At 50.4% G+C, this 20,710-nt stretch overlaps 1 protein-coding gene across 1 annotated transcript; it reads left to right on the top strand.

The window, feature by feature from the left end:
- Window positions 1–336: 336 nt before the first annotated feature.
- On the top strand, window positions 337–19,838 carry ONECUT1 (one cut homeobox 1). The gene is made up of 2 exons (XM_080980452.1): window positions 337–1,809; window positions 18,769–19,838. Exons 1-2 carry the CDS (start codon window positions 684–686, stop codon window positions 19,059–19,061), a joined length of 1,419 nt encoding a protein of 472 aa, XP_080836578.1. The 5' UTR covers window positions 337–683; the 3' UTR covers window positions 19,062–19,838.
- Window positions 19,839–20,710: the final 872 nt, after the last annotated feature.

The raw sequence follows: 20,710 nt of genomic DNA, 5'->3' as shown, positions 1-20,710 counted from the left end.
GTTCGGGGACAGTCCCAAGCCTGGGGCGGGCGGGGGGAGAATAAGGGGCGGCCTCTCCGGGCGCCCTCCTCCATGGACACACCCCGACACACATTCTTGGTCAGTGCCTGGCACTCTCAGCCTCCGACGGGAGAGCGCAGCATTGCTCTGGGCTAGCCGGTCTTGCGCGCGCGCCAGCAACAGACACGTGTGAGTGTGTGGGTCCTGGCGCGCGCGCAGGTGGGGGGGGGCGGAGAGAGAGAGGGGGGGGGAGGCGCTGCGTGAGTCCCCAGCGCGCATGTCCGCTTTCTCCCAACCCCGGCAGCTGCAACCGCGGAGCCCGTCACCAAAGCCACTGAAACAGTAAGCTGGAGAGCTGGCGATGGCGAGGGAGGCGCACGGAGCCCGACTGGCGGCGCGGCTGAGGCTGTTCTAGGGAGACCGGCGGGGAGGCAGCTGCCGGGGGCTCATTCCCAACACCAAAGGAAGCCCCTCCCCAGCCGCGTCTCCCCCTGGAATAAAACCCAAATTCTAGCCAGCAACAACCCAGGCCGGGCGAGCGAGCGAGCTTCGGAGCGGCCTCGGGGGCAGGGAAGGTGCCGGCGTTGCAGGCGAGCCGGCCAAGGGAAGCGCTTCCTCGGTGCCTCGCGGGCCACCCCAAGCCAGATAGATGTGCGCGCCGCCCGCCCGCCCGCGCGGCCAGCATGAACACCCAACTGGCGATGGAGACTCTGGGCGACCTCCACGGGGTGAGCCATGAGCCGGGCCCCGATCTGCTCCGGAACGCCCACCCCCGCGGCGGCGGCGGCGGCGGCCAGAGCAACCCCTTGGCCCACGGCGCTCGCCCGCTGGGCATGGCCGCCCTCCTGGACGGAGGGGACTACGCGCACCACCGGAGCGGCGCGGAGCACCCTTTGGGGGGCCCTCTGCACCCCACCATCACCATGGCTTGCGAGACCCCGCCTGGCCTGAGCATGAGCAGCACCTACACCACCCTGACGCCCCTGCAGCCGCTCCCGCCCATCTCCACCGTCGCGGACAAATTCCCCCACCATCACCATCACCCCCACCACCCCCACCACCCGTCTCAGCACCCCCATCATCCTCACCAGCGGCTGTCGGGCAACGTGAGCGGGAGCTTCACCCTCATGCGGGACGAAAGGAGCCTGGCCGCGTCCATGAACAACCTGTACTCGCCCTACCACACCAAAGACGTCCCCGGCATGGGGCAGCGCCTCTCTCCGCTCTCCGGCTCCGGCCTGGGCGGGCTGCACGGCTCCCAGCAAGGGCTCCCCCACTACGCGCACCCGGGAGCCGCCGCCGAGAAGATGCTGGCCCCCAACGGCTACGAAGCGCATCACCCTGCCCTGCTGGCCAGGCACGGCGAGCAGCACCTGACGCCGACCTCTGCTCCCGGCATGGGGCCTCTCCACGGGATCCCGCACCACCCCCACGCCCACCTGAGCGCGCCGGGCCACGGGCAGATCCTGGGTGCCGGGCCCCGGGAAGCCCACCCGGGAGCGGCGGCGGCGGGAGCAGCAGCGGCGGCCTCCGGGCAAGTCAACGGCGGCGGGAGCGGCTCGGGGCAGATGGAGGAGATCAACACCAAAGAAGTCGCCCAGAGGATCACCACCGAGCTCAAGCGCTACAGCATCCCGCAAGCCATCTTCGCCCAGCGCGTCCTCTGCCGCTCCCAGGGGACGCTCTCGGACCTCCTGAGGAACCCCAAGCCCTGGAGCAAGCTCAAGTCCGGCAGAGAGACTTTCCGCAGGATGTGGAAGTGGCTACAGGAGCCCGAATTCCAGAGGATGTCCGCGCTCAGGCTGGCAGGTGAGCGGCGGGGATGGGGTGGGAGGGAGGCAGCAGCGGGCCGACGCGAGGTGGGGGGCTGCACACGCAAGGGGCTCTCTCGGCTTTGTTCCCCTTCGGCCAGCTCGGCCAAAACGCCCCCTGCACCGTTCCCAAACAAAGCGCACCAGCCCGAAGATTGAGGATGGAGTGGGGGGGGTGGCCACTGGGGGAGAGGGGTGTGTAGTGTCGTTGCGGTGACTTCAGGAGCGAGGGAGGGACCTCTCCGCGCGGCCTTTTTTTCTTGTCGCTCCCTGGCCGCGGATCCGGCTGATCTTCCGAGGCGCAGAGCTGGCCTACAGCGCTCTGTGGCGCGTCAGGATGGGGCAGGAATCGGGGCCACGTGGGAAGCCCCCCTCCCGCCGAAAGCGTTTTCCACGCGCTCTCCTCGCGTCCGGAGCCGCACGGTTGTGCCAAGGGGCTGCGGCAGACACACACACACACACACACACACACACACACACACGTGTGGCCACTGCAAGAGGCGGCGGCCGATGGCTGCAGCTCTGGCGTTTTCACCCAAACGTTCTCGGTCCTCCTGCTGTCCTGCTCCTTCTCGCGTGGAGGCCTCCTCTTACACGCGTGCGCCGCGGAGTGTCTTCCAGTCTGTCCGGATTAATGTCCAAGGTGGTGGCTGCAGGTCCCTTTGGATCGCGTTCAGCGCATAATTCCTTGCAAACAGAGCTCGTTACTGTGTTGATTTTTGGACCTCCCGCCCGCCTGCCCCTTGGACGTGTTCTTTTGCTTTGCTTTTCAGCAAATACAGTAATAGCCAACGGTTTGCCCACAAAATTTTCCAGAAGCCAAAGTCGGGAGCTTCCCTAGCTGGCACCTCCGAGGGCGAGGAGGGTCAGGCGAATGGCTGGCCTGGGAAGGGGTTTCTTCCACCTCCTTGACCCCACAGGTCTCTGTTACGTAGGAGAGGCGTTGGGCACAGCTGGCTCTCTCTCTGCAGGGTCTCTCGGCTGGGTGGATGGAAAGAGAAACGAGGCGAGTTGTTCGGGCTGAACTCCCTGGTGAAAGGCTGGCCTGGCGCGGTGGTGGAGTAGCGCGCAGGTCCCGCGCAGGTGGCGCCTGTGCGCTTCCGAGCAGCGGCGCCTGGAAGAGGCGAGGAAGTTCCTGGCTTTTGGAGGCTCTGGCTTCTCGCCCTGGAAGACAGCTCTTGTTTCCCTCCGGGCTCGGCCTGCTGCCTGCAACCCGGCAAAAGCTTTTAACAGCCCGCAAAACTGAGGCTGGCGAAATGGCCCTTTGACTGGGGGAAGTCCAAGGCTGAGGAGACCCGAGCCGTCGAGGCTCACAAGCAAGAACAGCGCTTGCCGTGAAAAGTCGTGGAAGGATGCGGCAAAAGTTGCGCAAAGCGTGCGCATCACCCCCTGCTCCGTCCTGACTTTCATGAGTGCCCGGCTGGAGGCGCTTTGGACGGCTTTCCCGCTGCCAAGAGGCTGCTTCCGTGGGGAGGGCGGCTGGGCGGGGAGAGAAGAGATTCCCCTTCGATTATTGGGAGGGGATTTGCATAGATCGATACTGGAAGGAAACAACCCTTGATCTCGGAATCACTCGACACGCCCTTTCCTCGAGAGGGAAGTCGGTGCGCGCGCGCAAAGCAATCCTCGTGGCTGGAACTGGGAGGTTGCATGCATTTTTGTAATGCAGTTAAGAAATATATTTCGTTATTTTTTATTATATTTTATTATCTAATAATTATGAGTCCATCCTATATGTTACAGCCGAGGCTGTATAAGACTACGGGATTTTCTACCCCGCTTTTCCCCTGATCATTTCTGCTGGGAACGGACGACGAGTGAGGAGCCTGAAGCTCCCTGCTTGGCCATTTTTGCTCCACTAATCCCTGGCAGCTCCAGGGCGGATTGTGGCCACAAGGCGGTGACACCCCCGAGACGCAGCAGAGAAGGCGCCTGCGGCGTCCGAGGCGGCTTCCCCGCGGTGCCGGCGGCCCAGAGGTCTGTCTTCTAGGAAGGCTTTCTCCTTCCTCCCCGGTGGCTCCTCGGGGAGGCCGGGCAGGTTCTGGACCGCCTTCCCGCGCCCCCTCGCCCCGCCGCCGCTTTTCCTGGCTTCGAGCAGAGCCAAGCCAAGCAATCTGCCGCAAATGCACCCACGATCGATTTTATTTTGTGCAGGTTTTAAAGGCGAGATGATCTTCCTAAGTGGCAAAAATCTGCGCCGATTGATATTGATGTATGAACATCAGTTCGAAACGTCGTAAATTACTCCAGGCAATGCAAATTAAATTTCGCCTCCGGATTATAACTCGCTCTCCGGCATTTAAGGGAAGAATTATCGGGCCGATTAAGATCCCGCAGCAGCAGCAGCAGCAGCAACAGCAGCAACTCGCCCCTTCGCTTCCCTCATTTCCACCTCTCGGCTTTTTCCAGTGGTCCGAAGCACGTGGCATCCGCCGAGGTCTCTCTCTCCTCCCCGCAACCGCCCCTCCAAGCTGCTCTCGCCCCCCTAAAGCGCCCTGCCAGGCAGCCCAGCTGGCCCAGAATGACAAGCAGGCGGCTTCCAGCGCCCATCCAGCGTCTCCCAGCCCGCCATCTCCTAGGCTTAGCTGTGGCTTAACTGCCCGGAGAAAGGCCCAGGGAGGGGGGCTCGGCTGGGCAGGTGATGAAAAGTTTGGCCACGTTGCCCTTTCCCGGAGAGAGCCTGGCAAACCGAAAGGAAGAAATGGCGGACCCCAATTGACTAGGAGAAATTGCCAACAAGAAAGGGCCCCTTGGGGGATGGGGGGGGGGTGGAGAGAGCCAGCAAGAACCTCGAGGTTTCTTCTTCTTCTTCTTCTTCTTCTTCTTCTTCTTCTTCTTCCCTGGAAAAGTTTCACTGGGCCGCGAATGGGGCGGAATCCTTGAAATAGGAATAAAGACCGAGGATCCTATCTGCGCATTTCGCAAGCATTTAAATCCGTGTCTCCTCTTGATCTGACCAGACAATTGCACTAAACGGGGTCTATTTCTTTCCAGTGCGCTATAAAAGAAACCTGTACTGGGTGCGGAGGTGCGGCTTTGCGTTTTTGTTCCTGACAGGGTTTCCCCGGTGACGTTGAACGCGCCCCTCCCCCTCCCCCAGGCAGCTTCTTCAGAGAAAGGCGAAATCCTGCCTCGGCTTTCCGCTGGGTCTCCTTCGACTTCCACTCAAGCCAGGAATTGCAGAAGCTTCCGCAGCAAACCAAGGGTGGGTTTTTCCAGGGCCTCTGCCCTCGCCTCCTTCAGCTGGGTTTCAGGGCTCCCTGCTTGCTCAGTGACAAGCAGTGATCTGCTTCGCAGGCACAAGGTCCAAGGGTTAGTCCGGGTACCTCCAGGCAGGGCTGCCAGATAACCCCGCCGGAAACAACTCGTTGGCCATCCTGAGCTAGGTAAATCAATGGCTTGACTAAGTGCCTAGGAGCCAGCTTCTAGGGGCCGAGGTCCCTCCCTGAAGGAGTGTCTCCACCTCCATCGTTCTGCCCGGACACTGAGGTCCAGCGCCGAGGGCCTTCTGGCGGTTCCCTCACTGCGAGAAGCAAAGCTACAGGGAACCAGGCAGAGGGCCTTCTCCGTAGTGGCGCCCGCCCTGTGGAACGCCCTCCCACCAAATGTCAAAGAACAACTACCAGACTTTTAGAAGACATCTGAAGGCAGCCCTGTTTAGGGAAGCTTTTAATGTTTGATGTATCACAGTATTTTAATATTCTTTTGGAAGCTGCCCAGAGTGGCTGGGGAAGCCCAGTCAGATGGGCGGGGTATAAATAATAAATTATTATTATTTGCCCCCCCCCAAAATATTTGAGGGGGTGGCCCCCCAGTTAATGGGCACTGACATTAAAATTGTGTGCATGCACCAGGTCATGTGATCAATTATGTGGGGCGGGGCTTACCTGGGTCCTCAATATTTTGTTCAAGTTGGCTCACTGCAATGATGCTCCTAAGTCCACCTGGCTGGCCGCCTAGGCTTTCTACTGCACAGGTGCCAGCACGGGCTGAGTATAGGGGGCAGGTCGTTCAGGTGGAGAAGGTCCTCTTCGTCATGGGTAGGCAAACTATGGCCCAGGGGCCAGATTCGGCCCAATCACCTTCAAAACTGTTCTTAACCTGAAGCATCACTTTAGCTAATGGGGCCTCCTGCTGCCGCCGCGCCGCCACCGCACGATTTCTGTTCTCATCCTGAAGCAAAGTTCTTAACCCGAGGTACTATTTCTGGGTTAGCGGAGTCTGTAACCTGAAGCATACGTAACCTGAAGCATATGTAACCCGAGGTACCACTATACTTAGCTCGGGGTACACTGAACTATGGAACTCCTTGCCCAAGGAAATCACAGTGACAAGAACTTAGCCTTTCCAATGGAAATGCTAACTGACTACGCATCTCCACCTCCACCTGCCACCATTTGGGGTCTGACCTAACCTCTGCAATGCCAGCGGTCAGAGGTGGTTGCAGTCCAGCACCTTCTGGAGGGTCGCCAGTTTCCCACGCCTTGCTGTAGAACAAGCAGAGGGAGCCAACCCTTCAGCCCCTTTTCTGACAGGAGCCTTGATCTGCAACACTGAGTGGGGTGTGTATTGGGCTAAGAGGTGATGCCAAGGGAGGGCTGGAGGTGTAAATGAGTATCAGACTTTGAAAAGCTGGCTGGTGTCACTCAATCAAGTCCATCAATTTTATTCAATTAATTAAACGAAATAATTTTAATTGGATTTTGAATAAATGGGCAATTCATCGTTGCTGTTACTTAGTGGGTTGGGTAAACCACAATTCTGAATACAGTGGTACCTCTGGATGCGAACAGGATCCGTTCCAGAGCCCTGTTCACATCCAGAGCAGAATGCAAACCGTGTCTGCTTGCCGCGATTCGCCGCTTCTGCGCATGCGCATGACGTCATTTTGAGCGCATGCGCAAGCAGCGAAACCTGGAAGTAATGCGTTCTGTTACTTCCGGGTCGCCACAGAGCGCAACCCGAAAATGTTCAACCCAAAGCTACTTCAACCCGAGGTATGACTGTAATGTTTTTATAGGTTTGGGGGCACTGGGGAGCAAAGGGGGGTGGCTGCATAGCCTTTAATTTAGGATGGTTCCCACCACCTCCCTCCCTCTTGGGCTGCTCATCCTGGAACTGCTGAGATAGGTGAGTCCATTCTGCTATTGGCCTAGTGTAGGATGAGAAGACCAGGGTTCTGGCATAGGTTTTTTTAGTTTTTTAAATATGCTTTGATTTACATGCTCACTGTATCTCCACATTTCTCTGTTTCCTATACTCTGTTCAAAACTGCTGAACTGGATTTCTGGGCTGTCCTGGGCTGATTGTCCCTTGACCCATTGCTTGGACCATTGGAGTCATGCTACTGGTGGTGGTCCAAGCACCTGGGAAAGCACAAGGGGAGGTGGGCTGGGGTTGCCAAGCAGGAGACTTGGAATTCAGTTGGCTGTTTCCTACTCCTAAGGAGGCCACCGTAAGGTAGCGGGGACTCTCATTGCCCTATACATGGGTGGTGGCATGCGCAGAGAGGACAACAGAATGGGGTGCCTGTTGCTACCAGTGGTACTGCACAGACTTGGCGCTGGAGGAGATGGTTCTTCTCCTGCGCTCCTCGTAGGCTATGAAGAGTGAAGGGTAAAACCAGCAGCCTGGGCAGGGCCTGGTAGTAAACCTCTTGGCAGGATAATTGAGGTGGGTGCGGGAGCTGGCCTGCTTTGCTGAAAAGCCTGCTCTGGTTTTCTAATTTCCTGCTGTAGCAGCTTCTGCTAATCCCACATAACTATGGAACATGAGAAATGGACTGGAGGAGGTGACTTCAGCAGCTTGGCCATTAATCTTGGCCCCAAAGGAAAATGCCCTTGAATCAAGTACTGGGGGTGATGCGCTGTTCCAAGTCAGTGTCGTCTTCCTTAGCTATGTGAGCATTTGTGAGGATAAGGGACAGTCCTTTTATGGATTTTTAAAAATTAAAAAATTAAAGAGCGTTTAGAAACTTGTTTGGGCATGAAAGCAAGGAAGGGAGATGCTCAACACTAGCATTATCCAATGGGTCACGATAATCAAAATGCACATTTAGGGCTGCTCATTGGTCCAGTTTTTCCACATCATCACATGGAAAGCAAAGGAAACCTGCAGAACTAGTTTCTGCATTGGAATGAATCTGAGAGGGAATAACAACAACAACAACAACAACAACAACAACAACAACAACAACAACAATAATATTTATAATAATATTTATACCCCACCCATCTGGCTGTGTTTCCCCAGCCACTCTGGGTGGCTCGCAACAGAATATTAAAAATACGATAAAACATCACACATTAAAAACTTCCCTAAACAGGGAATCCTCTTTAACACTGTCTTACAGCGCTAACTTCACACATGACCCTCAAAGCAGTTCCTCCAGTCAGCCTGTTATGCAAATGTAAAGCTTGACATTTAGGTTTCTTTCCTGCATTAATCTAGGCCGCATGTGGCACTGATGCCACCAAAAAGACTCAAAAGGTATTTTAGGCTCCATTTGTCAGCTGAAGTTCAAACCAGGTAGATTCTGGACCCCTTCAGACAACTATTGAACATTTGTTCTGATTTGCTTTTTTCAATTATTTGAAAATTATTCACTCTTTCTTAGAATATAGCAACGTGGCTTACAACATATAAACTGGAACAAAATAAGTCTACAAGTATTTGCGAAACATAATAAAAAATGTTAATAGATATTGAATGCTTTAGATAAAAAATAATCTTGCAAGGGCCTGTCTAAATAGGGCAGTTTTCAGCTTTTTGCTGGCCCAGAGCTGACGTGGAGGTTAGGCCATCTTTACTGAGCATTTGTTCAGATTTTTTTACAGGATGGTTATATGGCAGAGAGCATTCATCCTAATTTGCCCATGGGGTGCTGACACACCTTCCTGCTAGCCACTAATTCACCTCATGCTTTTCAATGCTGTTGTCTGTCCTTTCCCAAACTACAAACTAGAGAGCCAGTGTGGTGTAGTGGTTAAGAGCAGTAGACTCGTAATCTGGGGAACCGGGTTCGCGTCTCCGCTCCTCCACATGCAGCTGCTGGGTGACCTTGGGCTAGTCACACTTCTCTGAAGTCTCTCAGCCTCACTCACCTCACAGAGTGTTTGTTGTGGGGGAGGAAGAGAAGGAGATTGTTGGCCGCTTTGAGACTCCTTAGGGTAGTGATAAAGTGGGATATCAAATCCAAACTCTTCTTCTTCTTCTACGAAAAGGTCTGGGGCTTTTAAAAAAAGTGGATTTGTCACTCTTGGCTGACGGAGCCCTTTAATCCACTTTAAATGCCTCTTTTGCACTTGTTGTTCTATGGTGTGGGTGTCATTAGAGAGAAATGCAGGTTTCCACAGGTGTCTGGTGAAATCCCGATTGCCTCCTGTGTGTTCTCCTTTCCAGCATGATGTTTTGGAGCATCTCTAGGCTAGGCAATCCCAGCACACATTTTTGCTACAGCACACTGCAGCCCAATTTTTTTTATCTTGAACAATTTCTTTGGGCTTCTGCCCTCATTTGGAAAGTTCAGAATATCTTTCAGCACCCTTTAATACCCCCTCAACAAGCAAGTTGCAAGAAGAGGTCAAAAGAGGACCCAGGTTCCCCTTCAGCCATTTTAGGGTTCACACCAAGGCTCTGACAATGTTCTAAGGCAGCCTTTGGGGAAAGAGAGAGAGGCGTCGCCAGCCTGTTCCATCGCGGGCCTATGGAGAAGGCTTGTGCTGACATTTGTATTTTAGTAACAAGTTAGGAAATGAACGCCACTGCAGCTTGAAATATTCCCAGCCTTGGACAGGTAATTAAAGCAATACGTTAAAGGCAACAATCAATCACCGCTCTCGAAAATGATAGCAGAATTCACTTTTGCTGCCAAGAGCTGGTCTTGTGCTGCTTCCAGGAGGAAGGGGTGCTGGGAATGGGGGAGACTTCCTGCCTTGCCCCACTCTGTGCCATGGTGATGCAAGGAGGAGATGCCAAGACTGCATTCGGCCAGCTGGGACTCTTTGTACCTCCTCTGACTTGCACGGTGCCTCTGCTTCCAGGGTCTCTCAGCCAGCGCCCGTTCCCTGGTCTTCTTCAACTAGACTGGCCAAGAATCTGCTGCAATCTGCCGCACCCTCAGGTGAATTGTGAGGGGGCTTAGGAAGGGTGGGTTACATTGTCCCTCCTCTCTGTCATTCCTGCATGCTCTCCTCCAAATACACTCTCTCCCCCAAAGTCACTTTTTCCTGGCAGATTATCTGGCATTAGCCCAGCAAGAATAATAATAAAAAAAGCTGCAATCAAAGCTTGGGGACACTGGATGGAATCACTGATCATCAGACATGTATCATAAATACGTTTTATGACCTAGGATGAAACTGTAATGTGGTACAGTGGATCCTGTTATTATTGCATAATTAATTTGATCGTCTGCGCCCGCCAACGATTTCAGTCAGGTGCAACATTGCCTTCTGCTTAAGCTCTGTAGCAGAATGTCTGCGGGAGACTGCTGCCCTTATGCAGTGCAGGGATTTTATTGTACAGTGGTACCTCAGGTTACAGACGCTTCAGGTTACAGACGCTTCAGGTTACAGACGCTTCAGGTTACAGACGCTTCAGGTTACAGACTCTGCTAACCCAGAAATACTACCTCGGGTTAAGAACTTTGCTTCAGGATGAGAACAGAAATCGTGCTCCGGCAGCGCGGCAGCAGCAGGAGGCCCCATTAGCTAAAGTGGTGCTTCAGGTTAAGAACAGTTTCGGGTTAAGAATGGACCTCCGGAACAAATTAAGTACTTAACCTGAGGTACCATTGTATGAAGAGTGGGTACCCACAAGTTACTAGCCTCCCCACCAGCACCACATACTTACCCCAGCCCTTTGGGGTAAGTTAAGAAATGAGGAAAGGGAAATGGCACTCGAAATACTTCTTCACCTGAGTGCCTGGCCGTAGGCACCTATTGGCAGAACAGAAAGAGGGATTGGATCTCTTCCAAGCCTTCAGATTTTGATGGACCCATGAGGCTTTTTAACCCCAGCATCAGTTTGTTTCCAACTTTCTACTTTTAAAGAATGCTCTTCCCCTTTGTCTTATCCAGTGAGGGTGAGGGGGATACATGCCACTTTGTGTGGGATTCTGGAGCATCTTGTAGGGCACATAGCCAGCTCATCTCACAGAGCCCCAGTTACCCTCATGGATGACCTTTACCGGGAGAGGCAGATGGGGAGTGAAGCCATGTCACTGTTGCTTGACCTCTCAGTGGCGTTGAATACCACTGATCATGGTACCCTGATTCTGTGGGGTGGCTGTCCAAGGTGCCATCCTTCTGTGATTCTGCTTTTACTTATGGATGCCGTTTCAGAGAGTGGCATTGGGTGGCTGCTGTGGGCAGGATTCCTGCATACCAGGGATCACCCTCAGGGTCCCTTCCAACCCTACAGTTCTATCATTCTAGGACAACTGAGCTGTGGGGTGTTGCAGAGTATCTTCTGGTCCCCAGTGCTCAGCCCCAAGTTGTTTAGAGTTCAGTATTCTAACTGCGGAACCTTAAACTTGGTGTAGCAAACTTGGCGTAGACAACCATTGTTCTAGCTAATGCACCAGGTATTACCATTCTTGGGTTAAGTGTCAGGGACTGGGCAGAGGAGGAATGGTGGAGACCGCCTCCTCAGCCTGTGTCGGAGCTTGTGTACGACCGAGCTGAAATGACTCTCCTCCACGTCGTACTTCAGAATCTATCGAGGCTCTGCTCTGACGGTGATTAATGACCTAAGCCTTTAATGAGGCTTCAGGCGCACGCCCATTACGCAGAGTATCCAAACAGCAACAGAAGAAGCCGAAAATATGTGCTATATCGCTACGTTTATTTCTAACTATGCAGGACAGAAAGAACATGTATCTGCTCTCTGTGAGAGTCAGTGAACAACTGGAAAAAAGAAACAGGAAACCAGTAACATCAACATCTATCTCCCATCTCCCGTGAGACTGCCAACAGTCTGGAATGTAAACAGAGTCTTGTGACTCCAGAAACTGCACAGTGGCATAACAGAAATCTAACAGCCTGACCCTCCCAGAGAAGAAGAAGACAGTTCAGAATTACAACAGGGGTTTGAGGGAGGTCACAGCTCAGAGGAAGATGAGGGGAAAGGTTGGGAAATAATTGGAGAGGAGGAGGAATAAACACCAGAGGGGGGACAGCTGATGGGACACAGTGTCTTTAGAAAGCATTCCAGACCCCCCCTTCCCAGAACCCGGCAAGCATTGAAAGTAGGAGAGCAGAGAGCTCAGAGGCAGAGGGTACATCTCAGCACCTGTAGTGATGACACATGAAGGGAGAGAGGGAAGGGGTGGAGATTCACTCGGGGCAACACCATTATTCCAAGAGGCTGCATTTCCAAGCCTCTCTCTGTGAATATTGAATAAAAAGCAGTTGGTAAGAACTTTTCCTTGTCTTATCCATTTCTGGTGACCTGCCATGGAGGTTGGGTCCATTGCCACCTGACATTAAGACAGCTTGACCAGAGTGATTCAGGCACTACACTAGTACAATACGCTCTGTGTGGGGCTGCCCATAAGGTCATGAGGCCATCACTGAAGAGGCCCTCCTGCAGCTGCTACAAGAGTGGGGTCTTTAGCGCAGAGACACCCACTGTATGGCACATCCCCCCCTGCTGATATTAGACATGTGCTGATAATTTTCAGTTTGTTAAAGACCTTTTTGGTTTGTGGGGAGAGGAGGAGGGGTATTTTATCCAACGCTTCCTCCTCTCGTCACCCACTCCTTAGAAAACCACATGCAGGCCTCCTTCGATGCTTTAATGGCAACTGCTCTGATGCCAGTAGGGACTCTGCAGTTGCTTTTTGGCAGCGTCCTTGTGGCTGATTGATTTATAACCTCCTCTCCTCGGGCTCATTTATTCTTTGTTAATGTTTGTCTACAAGTGAGGTTGGACGGTTGTTGCCCAGTAGTGGGAACAAGTCACCGGGGCCCTAATTCGGAACTTAGATAAGCATCAGTGGCAAATAAAACCCAAACCACCAAATTCTGAGTGGTGGTGAAAAGAGACGCTTCTGCTCCCACCAGGCTGCAAAAGGACCCCCAAAGAGGCTCCTCAGTTGCATGTGACTCCGCAAAAGACCACTTTGGAAACTGCTGCCAGATGCGTTGCTTGCAGCCAAATGCCATGTGTCTCACCGTTTCTTGCTTTGTTGGGGAAATGAGGGAGCTCAGACACACCTTCATTCCAGACAACGATCCAAAATGTTCCTTCTCCACCTTGCATTTGCCAGAGTCTGGGATGCCCATATGGCTATGCTTGACTTCTGAAAACCTTTTGCTGGGAATGGCAAGTGGGGAAAAGGACTGTGGGGGGGAGGTTATTGTTATTATTACATATTTTGTGTTTTTACCTTGTATTTTTATGCTGTGAACCGCCTTGAGATCTATTGGTGAAGGGCAGTATACAGATTTAATAAGTAAAAATAAATAATATAAAAATGGACGATACCAAGTGTTTCCCTGGCTGGCTATGGGGAGAACAGGGTGAGGGATTATGATGGGCTGCCTTCAGCCCAGTGGCAGAGCGTGTCTCCAGGTCACCCAGGGGTGTGCGTGCGTGCGTGCTTGCTTGCCCACGCCCTCACCAAGTTTTATTCTGCAACGAGAGAGGCTGTTTCAGACCAGAAGCAGCACTGATCTACACCTGGTCAAATATTGTAAGTGACACGCAGGTGCATAGGGGAAGCAGGGGAGAGAGTTGGTCCCCAAAATGGAAAGAAAACAGGTGATTGGCCATTGTGGGAGGAAGCAGGAATTCTGGGAAGAAAATGATCTCTACTGCCACCACCCGTGGTTTCTTCAAAGGTGTTCCAGAATACCCAGCAATGCTCAGCAACGGTTCAGGTGCAACATCTGTAACCTTGAATCTGCACCACATGACTAAGTTTTCATTTCATCAACTTGAAATCATGTCAGCTCAAAATATTTGAGCATTTGTTGTTGTTGTTGAATAGAGGAACTTTTATCTGGGATTTATGTTCCTCCCTCAGTGCATCAGCAACCATTTAGAGTTATTGGAGGTCAGTTGTTTATCTTGGTTCAGCTGAAAGAGGCAGATTGTAGTGTTGTCGTCAGTATTTCTACTTCCTCTTACCTGGTAGAGTATGCCAGCCGGCTCCATTACCTTTTGGCAGAAGTTTTGATTCCGTTAAGTTGGTTGCCTATTTTCTGTTTGCCACATTGCCGGTGTTTCAGAACAGAGCTCAGAGAAGGCAACTTTGCCAGCAGCTATTAAGAGGAAATGATTCGTTTAGCACATGGGTAGGCAAACTAAGGCCCGGGGGCCGGATCCAGCCAAATCACCTTCTCAATCTGGTCCGCGGACGGTCCGGGAATCAGTGTGTTTTTACATGAGTAGAATGTGTCCTTTTATTTAAAATGCATCTCTGGGTTATTTGTGGGGCATAGGAATTTGTTCATTTCCCCCCCAAAAATATAGTCCGGCCCACCACAAGGTCTGAGGGACAGTGGACCGGCCCCTTGCTGAAAAAGTTTGCTGACCCCTGGTTTAGCATTTCCTACTTCTGGCACTAAGTTGGCCTCATTCTGCACACTTCACTAGAGAAAAAGAGACACATGCCATTAATCTTTACATCTGTTTCTGTGTATATGGCCTTTTAAACTGTGGGTTTTTATTGTTTAGTTTGTTATTATGTTATGTATTTTTATGTTTTTGTACTGTAAACCACCCTGTGATGCTCAGGTGAATGGCGGTATAATGATAATGATGATGATGATATGCAGATGGCTGCTAGAATATTGCTGTTCTGACACCTCCAGCATCTACTCAAATGGGAATAGATGAGTCACATTGAGCAGATGCCTCACTTTCCCTCTTTTGTTCGGCTGTGCTCCTCCTTTTATGCGGAGAGTGTGTTCCATCTAGTGGACAACAGTAGCTAGCACAGGAAGCATCTCATGCAAAGCTGTTTATTCTCTATACACTTGAGATGTTGCAACCAAAATTTTGCATGCTGGTTCCTGACATCAAGGACGATGTTTTTGTCTATGTCTGGATAAAATCAAACACCATTTCGAATCAAGAAGGCAGACTGAATCTTTCAAAAGTACGCTGATTCTGACCGCTAATTTCAAGGCTGCGCTGACTTTTTGGGGTTTCTTATAATTCCCAAGCAATGCTGGATAGGAGGCTGCTAGTGCTGTCATGCATTTGGTTTATTGATCACCTTGACTGCTTTGTGCAAACAGGTGGGAGAAATTCACATGTATTATGGTTACATACATGAAACTGATGTATTTTGGCTCAAAATTTGACCCAAAACACCCTAAATGAAGGTGAAAACATAGCTGTTGATTTGCAATTGTAGATGGATGTCATTATCCCAATGTGTGGCTCATGCACTGCTGTCTATAACTGGCTCTGCTCTATTTCCTAAACCACTATTTTGTCTCTGGCTTCCATGGGGAGGGGGTGGTACTAAAAAAAACCCCCAAACCCTCTCAGCATCCTAAAGTCTGCTCTGCCTCCATGGCCAGTGGTGGTCATGCCCTTGTGCTCAGCTCCTGTTTGCTGGCTTCCCACTGTGCAAATAGGATGCTGGACTCAATGGGCCCCTGGCCTGATCCAGCAAGATCTTCTTACTTTCTTATGCCCCATAGACGAATGAAGCTGTTCCTCCATTCATGCAAGGGCCTGAAGGGCCTTTTCAGTGGTGGCTCCGACCTGGTGGAATGCTCTGTCCCAGGAGACTAGGGCCCTTCAGGATTTAACCTCCTTCCATCAGGCCTGTAAGACAGAGCTATTCCACCTAGCCTTAATTTGAATTCAGCCTGATCTTTTATTTCCCTTCTCTTTCCCTCCCCTTCCCCTTTTATGAAGATTACCTGCTCTGAGACCCCACAGCTAATTCTTCCCTGGCCTCCTCGCTGGCCCAAGTAGGACCAATTCAGCCAGCTAGCCCTGGGGATTATCTAATGCTTATTAGATGGATTTCCCCTAAATTGAATTCTGAACTTTGAATTTTATTGTTATTCATGTTTTTATACTGTGTTTTATGCTGCTTTTACAACTGTTTTAAATTTGTTGTTAGCTGCCCTGAGCCCAGATTTTGAACCGGGCAGGGCGGGCTATAAATAAAAAAAATGTTATTATTATTATTATTATTATTATTATTATTATTATTATTACGCAAGCTGCTCGGTTCCTATATGGAGCTGCATCGAGCCGTGATCAAAAATGCAGGAAAAGAAAAAATTCTTTACTTCTTCCTCACAGTGTTTTTAAAGAGAACAAACTTTGCATGTCTAGAATCTGTACTTATGATAAGGAATCCTCTGGCCTCCAAGGAAGATGCTGCTTTGGCAGGGACAGCGACAACACACGCCCTGGAGACCAGATCTGCCACCTCCTTGGCAGCCTTCTCCCCAAATGCCATCTCCACAGCAGCGCTGCTGGTCTCCTTCCACCCCTGGGAAGTGGGGTGCCCTTTGGGGGTCTCCAGGTTTCTGCACCCACCCCTGAAACGGCCTTTTATTCACACTTCAACCGTTGCGTAAGGTTGATTTGACTCCCTCGCTTGCTCCTGAAGTAGATCTTCACACCCCTCTTGTCCCTGATGTAGGACTCCTTCCCTGGAAGTGGGGTGGCATTTTGTGTTTTCGCCTCAGGTGCCAAAATGTCTTGGGCCGGACCAGGGTTTGCGGGGGCGGAGCCTGCCAGTACAATCAGGTGGAGCTGAATGCTCCTACTCTACTTACCGTATTTTTTGCTCTATGACGCACCAGACCATAAGTGGCACCTAGTTTTTGGAGGAAGAAAAAAAATATTCTGAATCTCAGAAGCCAGAACAACAAGAGGGATCACTGTGCAGTGAAAGCAGCAATCCCTCTTGCTGTTCTGGCTTCTGGAATAGCTGCACAGCCTGCACTCGCTCCATAAGACGCACACACATTTCCCCTTACTTTTTAGGAGGGAAAAAGTGAGTCTTATAGAGCAAAAAATACGGTAAATATTCTTCATCAGTGAGAACAAGGCCACCACCTAGTGACCACCAAAGGGAACAATCATGCAAAATTATGGGAGCAGCAGGCTAAGCATGTTTATCATATTTATGCTGTCTAAAAATCATTCCTGGCCCTAGAAATCCTATGGAGACTGGGTGGAGTGGGGAGGGTAGGGTAGGGGGAGGCTACACTTCATAAAGCTAAAGGTAAAGGGACCCCTGACCATTAGGTCCAGTCTGTCTGACTCTGGCACTCATCTCGCTTTATTGGCCGAGGGAGCTGGCATACAGTTTCTGGGTCATGTGGCCAGCATGACTAAGCCACTTCTGGCGAACCAGAGCAGCGCATGGAAACGCCGTTTACCTTCCCGCTGGAGCGGTACCTATTTATCTACTTGCACTTCGACGTGCTTTCGAACTGCTAGGTTGGCAGGAGCAGGGACCGAGCAATGGGAGCTCACCCCGTCACGGGGATTCGAACTGCCAACCTACTGATCGGCAAGTCCTAGGCTCTGTGGTTTAACCCACAGTGCCACCTGCACCCCTACACTTCATGACCACTTCCTAATCCTGCCAAGCCTGCAGCAGCCAGGGCAGAGGGTGGGGTGCTTCCCCCCTTTTGTAGTTCACTCCAATGGGAGGGCAAACAGCCATACTAGCTCCTGGGGCTGGTGTGGTTTTTCTCCCCAGTCTGGTAGATCTCTGAGGAATAGCAGGGAGAGCTTTAGCTATTGTGGATATAAGGCCTCCCTGATCTGCCCTCTGCACAGCAAGCCCCAACTACTCAGCCACAACATCAGAGAGCAACTGAAGACCTCCTGAGGCTTTTAATTTCCACCAGGAGCACAGGAGTTTGGAAAACCTCTTATGCGTCCCTCCCCCCTTACAATCAAGCTATACATAAATTTTATGGGGTGGGGAAAACAAATCTTGATCCTAAAATATCAAGAACTATTGCAAATGTCAGCAGTTACCACATTGCCAACATTTACTGTGGGAGACAGGGACTGAGAAATTTAAACCTCCTATCCCACATGTGTGGGAGAAATAAAGAAAGTAAATGGGCTGTGAAGCCTTTTGAGCAGAGTAAAGCAGTTATACATTTTGCAGTTTACTAAAGTTTAGGATTAAGGCAATTACAGTGGTACCTCGGGTTACATATGCTTCAGGTTACAGACTCCGATATCCCAGAAATAGTACCTCGGGTTAAGAACTTTGCTTCAGGATGAGAACAGAAATCATGCTCTGGTGGTGCGGCAGCAGCGGGAGGCCCCATTAGCTAAAGTGGTGCTTCAGGTTAAGAACAGTTTCAGGTTAAGAACGGACCTCCGGAACGAATTAAGTACGTAACCAGAGGTACCACTGTACACCATTTTATCCCTTTTATTTGTGGTCTGTTGACCTCCCCTTCTTCACCTCCGTTGCAGAGAATGAACCACATTTTTTAGTAACAAAAAAGATTTACAGTGGTACCTCTAGTTATGAACTTAATACGTTCCAGAGGTCCGTTCTTAACCTGAAACTGTTCTTAACTAGAGGTGTGCTTTCGCTTATGGGGCCTCTTGCTGTCGCTGCGCCGCCGGCACACGATTTCCATTCTCATCCTGGAGCAAAGTTCTCAACTCGAGGTAACTCTTCCAGATTAGCAGTTTGTAACCCGAAGCGTTTGTAACCTGAGGCATTTGTAACTCGAGGTACCACTGTACTTACATTTCAATGCAGGCAGCAAATGCAATACAGGTAAGAAGTATCAAAGATTATCTCTTTGTTACAGAATTCCTGCCCAGAGCAGGTAGGGGAAGTGACCACATAGAGAGTCCTCTCTAGGAAGTTCAAGAACTCTCTGTGTACTGGCCCTGTGCCTGTCTAGCAAAACATGCATTTGTGATTTGGCTCAAACCCCACACTTTGCACAGAAGTCAAGCCATAGTGTTGTGTTCTTTTTCATTTCAGCTTGCAAACGGAAAGAGCAAGAGCATGGGAAGGACAAAAGTAACACCCCCAAGAAGCCCAGGTTGGTCTTTACGGACGTCCAGCGCCGGACTCTACATGCAATATTCAAGGAAAACAAGCGCCCTTCCAAAGATTTGCAAATCACCATTTCACAGCAGTTGGGTCTGGAGCTCAGCACGGTCAGTAACTTTTTCATGAACGCGCGACGGAGGAGCCTGGATAAGTGGCAGGAGGAGGGCGGCTCCAGTTCAGGCAACTCATCTTCCTCATCAAGCACTTGTACCAAAGCGTAAAGAATTGACCACAAACTAATCTTCGGTGGAAAAGCTTTAAAAATAACTGAACAGGACTTCAAGAAAGCAGGTTTATACTTCAACTCTTTTTAAAAAATGTTATTTATAAGCCCCAAAGAAACCAAAGACTTAACTTCACCTGATGATGACTTGGCTAGAAGAAACACGCTTTAGTGGGATGATGGCTTGCAAAATGAAGAGACTGGGAAAAGAGGGCAGGCTGCTGGCTTCACACCTTTACACCATGATCTCTTCCGCCCTATGTGGCCGGTTAGTGATCTAGAAGGCAGCCATTGCTTCTTACCAGTGATGAGGATGCTCTTGGATACGGCTCTTTGTTTCTACGGCAACACCATGGAGGTGAAAGATGTACATAAGATTCCGGGTGCCCACCAGCAGCGAGGAACATAGCCAGAGCTGGTCTCAGAAAGTACAACCATAACAGCATTGAGTCACATGAGTTCGTTTTAAAAAGTAGTGTGATTTTGCTCTTTTAATTGTTTGAACTTTTCCAGTTCAGTACCTGGATACAAGTTCAGATAAGGCAAAGAAATTCGAATGCTTCCTGAACCAATTGCATTCTCTTTGTTTGTTAAGGGACGTGTCCATTTAAAAAAACCAAACAAACCAAAACAACCCCACAATTTCATTGTAAAAATATCAGGTAGGTACCAAAGAACACATTTGTAATTATATTGCAGGTATTTTGTTGCAATGCTTTTAATACACCAAAGCTATTTTTACACAAAATTCTATGCACAGATGTAAAGGTAAACACCTCATAGTTGTCAGGCATCCAGCTTTAAGCAAGACAAACTGTTGTTCTAATTGTGGCAACTGTGGCAAGACAGTAGTGTAGAGCCGATATGATGGTAAACTACACTTTGTGGAGGACCCTGCATTTGTTGATGTGAAAACCCAGGGCTCCAGCAGGAATACTTGATAGTCTCCCCAAGTCAGAAAAGAGGCGTATACTACAGAAATTCAGGTTGCCCATGTGTGTCAAACTACCTTTTTTATTACTAGAAATTCTAGGCAAACAGCTGCTATGTCTCACTTCTAGACAGTGTGCATTTTATTTACATATATATTTATGCTTGTAAAATTTAAATTATAATTGTTTAAAATACAGGCAACAACTTTTCCGCCCTAGCTAAAGTGAGCCACAATGCAACTGAGAGTTGTTGGGGTTCCCACTACCTCAGGGTAGAATCCTAGTCCATGATCTTAAACCAATGGAAGGAAGTTATTTTGAAGTCCGTGCAGATATTTTTTAAGAAGATATGGTTAAAACCAGGGAGGAATTCTAATGATATTGAAAGTAAATGAAGAAACCTCTGTTGCTTCCCGTAGGAAGCAGGCCTCAAAATGTGTTCTTTTAGGATGGCAGGGGGAGAGGCAGTTTGGAGTGCCACCAGTTGTATGAAAGCTTAAACCAAATTTAACTTAAACCCACTTGACCTGTTGCTCAAGATAAGCAACCCAATGTCAACAGCACCATGACATTTCCCTAGAGTTGCAGGGATGACAGGATGGCATTGCAGTAAGCTCAGGATTTCATCGCCAGCTGAAATACAGAATCTTCTGGGCTATGAATCAGGTGGTGTATTTGTACTGAAGCCCACATAAGCTTGTCATTTGGGAATTAT

This window comes from Podarcis pityusensis, assembly GCF_964106645.2.
Source record: "Podarcis pityusensis genome assembly, chromosome: 14".
In the NCBI taxonomy this organism is placed as follows: domain Eukaryota; kingdom Metazoa; phylum Chordata; class Lepidosauria; order Squamata; family Lacertidae; genus Podarcis; species Podarcis pityusensis.
Note: the sequence above shows the minus strand (reverse complement) of the source record. Positions and strands in the feature narration are given on the sequence as shown.

Bases quoted from the DNA above. Each gene is read 5' to 3' on its own strand.
- ONECUT1 (XM_080980452.1), top strand. From the start codon at position 684: ATGAACACCCAACTGGCGATGGAGACTCTGGGCGACCTCCACGGGGTG. The intron at 1,810-18,768 runs GTGAGCGGCGGG...TTTTCATTTCAG, and splicing joins GTCCGCGCTCAGGCTGGCAG to CTTGCAAACGGAAAGAGCAA.